The sequence below is a fragment of the Acomys russatus genome, chromosome 25, assembly GCF_903995435.1.
Source record: "Acomys russatus chromosome 25, mAcoRus1.1, whole genome shotgun sequence".
NCBI classification, from domain to species: Eukaryota; Metazoa; Chordata; class Mammalia; order Rodentia; family Muridae; genus Acomys; species Acomys russatus.
In genome coordinates, this window is record NC_067161.1 from 28,481,863 (window position 1) to 28,491,400 (window position 9,538).

At 42.9% G+C, this 9,538-nt stretch overlaps 1 protein-coding gene across 1 annotated transcript; it reads left to right on the plus strand.

Moving 5' to 3' along the window:
• Positions 1-3,316: 3,316 nt before the first annotated feature.
• On the plus strand, positions 3,317-8,299 carry LOC127208348 (hepatitis A virus cellular receptor 1 homolog). The gene is made up of 3 exons (XM_051167766.1): positions 3,317-3,447; positions 4,352-4,388; positions 8,099-8,299. Exons 1-3 carry the CDS (start codon positions 3,348-3,350, stop codon positions 8,229-8,231), a joined length of 270 nt encoding a protein of 89 aa, XP_051023723.1. The 5' UTR covers positions 3,317-3,347; the 3' UTR covers positions 8,232-8,299.
• Positions 8,300-9,538: the final 1,239 nt, after the last annotated feature.

A 9,538-nucleotide genomic window follows, 5' to 3' on the forward strand; every position in this document is an offset into this window, starting at 1 on the left:
TTGTCAGGTTCAACTTCACCTTACTCAGTCACTTACTCTTATTCCTGGAAGGCTGCAGTTAAGGGCCAAAGTCATAAACAGAACTGTAAAAGGAACTTTTATTAGCCTGTTTCAATTGTGGTCTCGAGGCTTACTGCCTCTATCTGCCATCCTAGGCCTAGCCTTGGAAGCGCCTAGCCTCTGTACAATCTAACTTAGTTCCAGAATGTTTTCAGCCTATGCAATTTAGTGCTTAATAAGCTCATCCTTTCTAATTCTTACTGAGCTCTGAGCTGGCTGGTTCAACTTGGCTGTTTTGGTTCAAACTCCTCTCCCAGCTAACTTATTCACTCTGGCTTTTCTCTCAGCTCCGGAATTGTTGTGCTTGACCTCAAACTAACTCCAGGAATCTGCTCTCCTCTTCTGCCTCCTTCTCATTCTCTGGCTTGCTCTGCCTTCAACCTGTGGTTATGTGCAGGGTCTGGAATATGAAGGTCCCTTTGCTAAGGAACACGCTCAACACTGAATTCATATTTTATTGGATTCAACTTCACCGTACTGAGTGAATTACTCTCTGTATTTAAGGATTCTGTCTGTAAAATTTGTTCACAGACATTTGCATGAAAAAGGAAGAAAAGAAAATATCAGATATAGTAATATACTCCTTATTCTTAAAACTCAGGAAGTAAATACAAGATCAGAAGTTCGAGGCCAGCCTGGACATCTAGGCAACTTAGGCTACATAGTGAGACTCTGTCCCAAAATATGTCGATAAGTAATTTCATAAATATATAAAAATAAAAAATTAAAATGAGAAGTTTGATGTTTACAAAGGGTGTTTTAATTCAAGAGATTCATTTAGGAATCCTAATACTGTTTTTCTGTCACTGACCACACTCTGTAGAGCCCACTGGTGATTTGTTTCCCACAAACAACCCTACACATAAGGTATTAAGGTCTTAGACAATCTCAATATTGCATGGTTTTTCCTAGACTTTCTCTATACTAAGCTTGAGAAAAATCTACGGCATTGTAGTTTCAGAAATGTCTGTCATTTGCTAGAATTAAGACATGTATAATCATCTAGTGAGTGCTTGTTCATCCGTAAATGCAGTTAAGGGGATATTTTGTCCAGATGTTCTAACTCTTGTACATGTCAGGTATTCAGCAGACAGGATTCTGTGTTTCATTCATTGACACATAGAAACAAAACAACGTATTCCTTGTTACAAAATAGACATTTCAAAATTACTTTGAATATCTAAATGTTCAAAACTTGCTGCTCAGTGACTCCCCTGCCATATTAAATCCTAACCCTCACAAGGTAGAAGACACATTGCCTTGTGGGTAATATTTACAGATACAGTAAGAAAAAAGACCCTACATTCTTGTATTTAGAATTAATTTTCTTTTCTGTCATGCAGATTGTAATAACACTGTGACTTCCTCAAAGGATGCTTGGAGTTATGACCCTGTAAGTACGTTTCTTCCAAAATATTAGCCATATTCCCTTGTATATCTTCTGGGAAGCACTCTGTATTTAAGGATTCTGTCTGTAAAATTTGTTCACAGACATTTGCATGAAAAAGGAAGAAAAGAAAATATCAGATATAGTAATATATTCCTTATTCTTAAAACTCAGGAAGTAAATACAAGATCAGAAGTTCGAGGCCAGCCTGGACATCTAGGCAACTTAGGCTACATAGTGAGACTCTGTCCCAAAATATGTCGATAAGTAATTTCATAAATATATAAAAATAAAAAATTAAAATGAGAAGTTTGATGTTTACAAAGGGTGTTTTAATTCAAGAGATTCATTTAGGAATCCTAATACTGTTTTTCTGTCACTGACCACACTCTGTAGAGCCCACTGGTGATTTGTTTCCCACAAACAACCCTACACATAAGGTATTTTGGTCTTAGACAATCTCAATATTGCATGGTTTTTCCTAGACTTTCTCTATACTAAGCTTGAGAAAAATCTAAGGCATTGTAGTTTCAGAAATGGAGGTTGAAGTAAGAAAAAAGCCAGCTATGGAGTTGTGAGGATGATTTGACTATTGAAATTAGCAGTGCCCTTGCTGACATGTGGAAGGCCTTGGGTTTGAATGGCCAAAAACTACCAATGACAACAACAAAAACCATTCTCGACAAAGTGGAGATACCTATATAGGGACAAATGGCCTTATGCCTTACATATTGACAGTCAAAATGTAACACATACATTCTGCTAGTAAGTTCCTTTTTGTTTTTTTGAGGCAGGGTCTCATGTAGTCCAACTGCACAGCTGGGGATAGCTCTGAACTCCTAATCTTCCTGCCTTAATCTACCAAGTACTGAAATGATAGGTGTGATACCATGAAAACTGCCCCTCCTTTTGAGAAATCTCATTTCGTAGCTCAGGCTGGCCTAGAACTCACAGTCTTTCTGACTTATCTTATGGAGGACTGGGATTACAGGCCTGTGTCACCTTCCCAGATGAGACTAACAAGTGTAACGCCATATTTGACACTAGCAGCCAGTGCTCTGGCAGAAAAGGGAAGAATGTGTGTGTACTAGTTAAATACCAGAAACCATCATGGACACGTTGCTTACGGTTAGGTACCACACAAAGGGTCACTGCATACCAAGGTTGTTCATGCCCTTAGGCACCTGAGAAAGGGTCCTGGTTAGCAGCAAGGACAAATAACTTAGAATTGAGTTAAAGTCAGTAGTAGAAGAATCTCGGGTCTGAGTCTGTCAGACATAGGTGCACTGAAAATGGTGTGGGGTGGACACAGTGCTGGTTCACATGGTTTATTATTTACATATCTGAGACTGAATCTCATGTAACTCATCTGGTTTTGAAATATCTATGTACCTGGGAAGGGTCTGGAACTCCCAATCCTCCTGCTTCCACCTCTCAGGCTCTGAGATGGGGGTGTGCACCCCATGCCTAGCACCAGCAGCACATGCCTGAATCAGTAGATCAACTTCCTGAACTCTGTCTCATGAGAAGACTGAAGAGAGTTTGTGCAGATGAAGGAGAAAGGATAGGCAGACACAATCACATACATACATGATTTATAAACCCACATTAAACATGTGGGTAGAATTTTGACTAAGGTTACACACATGTACTCACCTTGAACAACATAGAAGACCTTTGCATCATCGTCAAAGACACTTTGAGTTCACACGTTTCCGAGTTCCCCTGCCCATTACCACCTCGAATCCTTGGGTCTTACTGCAGATGCCAGACCATCCACAGGCCAGGAAGGTGAAGGTCTGGGTTTAAGGTCTAGCATGTTTTCTGTTCTTCTCCCTCGGTGCCCCTTTGGTTTTACTGCTGGTGTTTTTATTTATTGTTTCCTTAGAAACCAATCCACATGGGGAAGGTGGAGAAGAACATGACCAAGGGCTTCTATGCTGCCATCGCCATCGCTGCCCTTCTGCTGCTGCTGCTTCTAGGCCTTCTGGTTGTTATCAGTAAGTGATGTCACGACTGTCCCCAAGGAAGGAGAGCCAGGGTTCTCAGCCCCTCTGACTGCCTTTAAGCAAGTGAACATGCCACGAGGGATTCGAGTTCACATGGCTTCCATATTCCCTGATCCAAGATGCACCTGTCCACTCCCCAAGGGTTGTGTTAGGAACCACAAAGCCCTGCAGGTGATTTCTGGTACTAGGTGAGAGCTCAGGGATGGTAAACCATTGCTACTATGTCTCCTAAGGCCCTGTTCTGTAAAACTCATTGAGCACTCCAGAGGCAGAAGCAGGTGGATCTTTGTGAGTTCAAGGCCAGCCTGGTCTACAGAGGATGTTCCATGTTAGCTGAGGCAACACAGAGAAACCAAACCTTGTCTCAAAAAAAAAAAAAAAATCAAGATATGCCGGTCAAACTTCAGGATGTTTCTCTCTAATTATTTAGTGCTTGCTTATCTGAAATGATTTTTAAGGTGGCTCTAGAGGCAAGTTCCTGTTAGGCCAGCATGACAAGACTGTTGTTAGCTTGGGCTACCTACCAGGGAGACTTACTTCGAACTTTAATAAAATGACACAAGTGTGTTTCTTTCCTTAGGCCAGTGTTGTTTATTTTCTGCTCAGGGACTTGCTCTCTAGCAGCCCATTAGAAAAATGTAGACTTCTTTGTTTTGTTTTGTTTTTCCTGTGAGCAATTGTTTACCAATGTCATCCTAGCAAATTAGGCTAGGTGGTGAACATACCAAGCAGAGAATAAGATCCTCCCTGTACAGCGAGGAAGGCGTTACCCAAGGCTACCAGGGATGGTTCAGTTAAAAACAGAAACAGTATCCTGATTAGAAGAAAATATCATAAGTGATTCTGATGACATGTTCAGTCTTCCTTTCATACACCACCTCTCACCCCAATTTAGGGCTCATGCTTACGGAAAGGAAGTCGGAGTCTCCAAGGTAAGCTGGCATGGGTTATGTTGATTCTTTTTGAACAGTCTTGATAATTTCTCTCTATGCTTTATTTTGCCACTAAATCACTCCTCATTGATTGATTTATTGACTGATTGGTTGATATGAGACAGGATCTCATTATGTGGCTCAGACTGGCCTGTAACTTTCTTTGTAGGCTAAGCTGGAACTCACAATCATCCTGCCTCAGATTCTTTAGTTCTTAGATTACAGGAGTTTTCCACAGTGCGTGGCTTCAGTCCTTCACTTGGGATCCAAAAATAAAATTCAATGAGTACCACTCACTCCTTTGTGGTGTTTTAAGACAAGGTTTCTCTGTGTAGCTGAGGCTGTCCTGGAACTCTATCTAGACTGGACCAGGCTGGCATCAACTCAGAGATCTGCCTGCCTCAGCCTCCTGAGTACTGGGACTAAAGCTGTGGGCTACTACCACCTGGCGTGACCCTTTCTTGTTACCCTCACTTCTCATAGATGTTTTCTGCATTTTGTATCTCCCAACATGTCCTGTAGGACAGGAACAGAAGATCCCTAAAGATGAGAATTAGAATTCTAATCTCTTAAAGGCAGATGCTGAAATGTAAATTTTATGGAGGTGAAGGAATAGCTTTGATTCACACTTTTGTTTTATTCACCATTTTCTTTCATTGAGTACATATTCTATTAAAAACTGATGGAATATATCACAAAGCATATAAATTAGTAGGCAGGTCCTTTTAAGGTGCTTTCAGGCAAGTAATTGGTGATGGCCTGGTCCATTGGCGGGCTGTTGACGGAGCCCCAAGGGAGCAGAAGATCCAGAAGAAGACAGTTCCTGAGGTTGCACTAAGTGTGCTATGACCAGTGTCTCCACAGCACCCCACCAGTCCCGGTCAGTCACCACACTAGTGTCTGCCTTGTAGCCTCCTCTGTGTATGTACTTGGGAAGCTCTTTTTTGTCTCTCCAGCATCAGTCCCCCATACTGTCTCTATGCCGCATGGTTATTTGCCCTGGTCTGAAAGTCATCTTGTCTTCTTTATTTGATTAAATATTGGCCATACCCAGAGCCATTTCCTTCTGTCCAGATCCAAGTCCTTCAGCCTGCTATCCACAGGCTCCTTTGTGTCTGTTAGTCACGAGAGCCATCCACAGAATGTGTCTAGAACAGTGCCTGCCATCATAGGGGCTTCATGCAGTTAGTTCTTATTCCCCTTCAGACTTTCAGACACATCTTTGCCTCCATAGTAATAAGTCTATAAGGTAGGAACTACTGTTAGTCTCATCCTACATATAAGAGAACAGGTTGATAAATACGAAAGAGCACCTGAGGTTACACTACACAGTCTTCAAGCTCAGGAGCCCATGCTTATAAATCCAGCTGCTAAGAGAAGTATAATATAAATCGAACCAACTGCTTCTGAAAGTGGAAACGGAATATTCCTTTTAGTTGGAAGAGCGCAGCATCATTCATGACCATAATTTTTGTTCTCTGTGTTGGCAAGGTATCTTTGTTTTAAAGGTTTACTTTAAATTTATTATATTTGTATGTGAGAGAGAAAAATAGGGGTAGGGGTAGGGATAGGCAGAGGTGTGGGCAGGGACAGGGACAAGGACATGGAGAGGACAGGCATGAGCTCTGCGTGTACACATGCATGCAGCCAGAGGGAGGGCAGTGAGTGTCCTTCTCTGTCAATCATCTTGTCCTTTGACCCCTTGGACCTGCTCTTCACACTGCTTTCCTTGGCAGCCAGAAAGCCCTGGGGATGCTGCTGCTTCCACCTTCCCAGAACTGGGTCCCGGCTGCAGGGAATGTTCTGTTACTATTAAACGCCTGGAGTCTGACCTCTGCATTTCCTGTTTGTACCAGGAGTCTGCTTAACTGCTGAGTCACCACTTCAGCCCCAAAGGTTACTTTTTAATGATGTAATTCAAAAGAAAATATTAGAGAAAACACAACGAGCAAAAGAGGAGGAGAAGGTGGGTGAGGTGGCACATACCTCTTATCTCAGCATTCCATACACTAAGGCAGGGGGATTGTAAGGTAACCACAGACTTCTAGAAACACACTGTCCAAAAATAAGTAAATAAAGCCAGGTGTGAGCCCTGTCTCAGGAAAAAAAAAAAAAAGTCAGGTATGGTGGCTCATGCCTTTAATTCCAACACTCAGGAGGCTGAGGAAGGTGGATCTTTATGAGTTTGAGGCCAGCATGTTCTTTTGTTTTTTGAGACTAGGTCTCTCTGCATTAATCTTGGTTGTCCTGGACTTGCTTTGTAGACTAGGCTGGCCTGAACCTCAAACTCACAGCTATCTGCCTGCCTCTGCCTCCCGAGTGTTGGGATTAAAGGCGTGCACCATCACGCCCGATTTGGCCAGCATGTTCTGCTATAGGGGGTTACACGGTAGCCAGGGCAACATAGTGAGACCCTGACCAAACAAAGCAAACTAATAAATAAATGCAATAAAGTATGAATAAATGAAAAGCAAGCAAGAAAACCGGGAAACCAAACTATCTACTACTTATCACATTCCGGCACTTCCTCATGACTCCATCAGTTTTGTGGCACTGAGATCTCTGAGTGTCTTGACCCTACATGTTGCCTACATGTGTGACTGTCCCAGGCAGGGTGACGCTTCGTCCCTCTTGTTGTTCAGAATTGTCTGCACAGGCAAGTTCTTCACGCGGCTGACTAGAGAGGTTCATTCTGGTTCTATACTTCAGTAACAGATGTGGCCACCATGTACAAATGACCAAACTCCACCATGTCCTAACGTCACTCACCGAGTTAACGTTAATGTGTTTTCTCTTCTGATTTGCTCTTCATGAGTTCTAGGAAGCTCAAGTATCAGTCCACTGTGACTACCCTGATCGCCAGGGGCTCCCAATGAGCTCCCCAAGTGACGCACCTCCCACAGCTGTTGGGATGGGCCAGCCATAAACACCAGCAGTCCTCTCCCCAAATCAATTCCTTTTAGTTTAATGCCTGATGATTTTGTGCATGTGATGTATTCAATGTGTGTCATACAGGCAGTCCATGAAATTATGGCACAGACACGAGCCCCTGTGATAAGGCACTGCTATGTTGTTTTAAATGTCTTTCTACTCTATACTTAATGTTAGAGGATGTAGATGGTATGCAGGCTTCAAAATCGGCCCCCTCCTTTGTGTGCATGATGCCTGAGCTGGGGGAGGGGCATGTGTGTAGGTCACAGCACAAGTCTTTGGAGCTGGTTTTTCCTTTTATCTTTCCATAGTCCTAAGAGTCTCACTCTGGTCAACAGGCACTCCTAGCCCTTTCTAAAGTGTCACAGGCCAAAGTAAATACATGAGTCATCCAGTTCTTAGCCTATTTCCAGACTGTACATCCTATTCGGCTACCTCAGTTTGATGCTAATTATCTGTCTTTCTATATCTCCCATTTTTTGTGTTCTATTACATGAATAACTTGAAGGGTTCCTGTATGAGCTTCTTCTTTTTTTTTTTTTAAATAATTTTTAGCTAGTCTCATACCTATTAAGCAAAACCTTCTACAGCTTAATCCCACGGCCCTGCGCGGTACTGTTCACTGTTACAGTGTTTGTGGGTGGGGCTCCTGAAGGTGTGACTATGCATCAAAAATGAAAGGACTGTTCAGACCTGAAAAGTGACCTCTCTCTCTCTCTCTCTCTCTCTCTCTCTCTCTCTCTCTCTCTCTCTCTCTCTCTCCCTCTCTCTCTCTCCAGCTTGGATGCCTTCCTTGTCTCTAGGATTGAAGCTTTGCAAAACACAGCGATCGTGGTGCCCAGAGGTGAAGACAAGGTCTATGTTATTGAAGACAGTCCTTGCCTTGCATACCGAACCCCAGTGGCCTTCTGAGGAGCCTTCTGCCTCACACAGCAGAGACTGCAACAGAATCTCACAGTGTCAAACACCTGTTCCAGCTCCAGGGCAATTTTGTGTGCCTGTTCCTCTGGCTGTCGTGGAAAGGGTGACCCTCAAGCTGTGTATACTCAAACACAAGGCTGACATCATCCTAAGTCAACCCTGCCTCAGCACCTCAGGGTACTGGATCTTGGTCAATATTCCCAGTGCGGTTCTATAGAGTTCTAGGAAACGGATACGTGTCTAATTGTTTCTGTTTGTTTGCTTGCTTGCTTTTGTAAAGTCTGATAGTGGAAAATTGGATTATATCTTTGCCAAATGGACTGCCTCCCATCTGCTGTAAGAATGATTGTGTTTAATCTACCGTGCTTTCTTTCTCTTAAATTTGCGGCAACTATACATCAAAGCAGGGCTTCCGAAATGACAGCCCCAATTTGTGGTTTTTCTAGGAAGATCTGTCAAAGCAGCCTGGGTTTTAGAGTGGTGAGGCTGCTAGATGGGGCCATCCCTTCCCACACTCTCCTTCTTGCCTCCTTTCTCATTCTTGCTTGGTGGCCTGATCTTCTGGGGTCTGCTTTCTTATTCACTCTCCCTAGAGACTTAACCCAATTCACCTGTGTCCTGTGTTCTGCGAGCCAACATATAGTAAGGTGAAGATATCTGGTCCAAATAAACTGGTGAACTTAAAAAAATAAGTGGCAAGTCAGCTTTCAAAGTGAAAAAACAGTAGTTTTTGTGAGTGAAAGTGCGTGATACCTTTATGCCCATTTTGCATAAACATTTAAATTTTATTAAACTTCACATAGTTTATAAAGCAACAGAACCAGTCATTCCAAGATGCCTATGTGCACAATTTTGAGAGCAATGAGCATAGAATACTGAGTGTTTCTCTGACTTCAGCCACATGTGCTCTCACAGGACATGCACAAATTGGGTGAAGATTTGTCATGATTTAAGAAGATGCTAAGTGCCCTTCTCAGGGCTGGGGGTATGACAGCATCCACTTCTGATCTAAAAATTCCTGAGAAGCTGTAGGTTAAGAGGGAATAGATGTAAAAGGAAGTCATTTCCGGTCCATTAATCTGTTGACTAAGTTCAAGGAAAGGGAGGATGCCATGGAGGTACCTGGCTTCCCAATGATGACATTTGTGACTAGAAAGCTGGCGTGGAGAATGAAATGTGACCTCAGCAGAATCTCTAGTCTGCGAACCAGTCTCACCCTGTGCTTGTGGCTGTTAGAAATGTCTGCTGAGTGATAATGCTAGAGAGAACGTCTGCGTCAGAAGGAGCAACCTTAGCCT

Coding starts and splice junctions, on each gene's coding strand:
- LOC127208348 (XM_051167766.1), top strand. CDS start 3,348: ATGGGGAAGGTGGAGAAGAACATGACCAAGGGCTTCTATGCTGCCATC. Junction 3,448..4,351: donor AGGCCTTCTGGTTGTTATCA/GTAAGTGATGTC, acceptor ACCCCAATTTAG/GGCTCATGCTTACGGAAAGG. Junction 4,389..8,098: donor AGGAAGTCGGAGTCTCCAAG/GTAAGCTGGCAT, acceptor CTCTCTCTCCAG/CTTGGATGCCTTCCTTGTCT.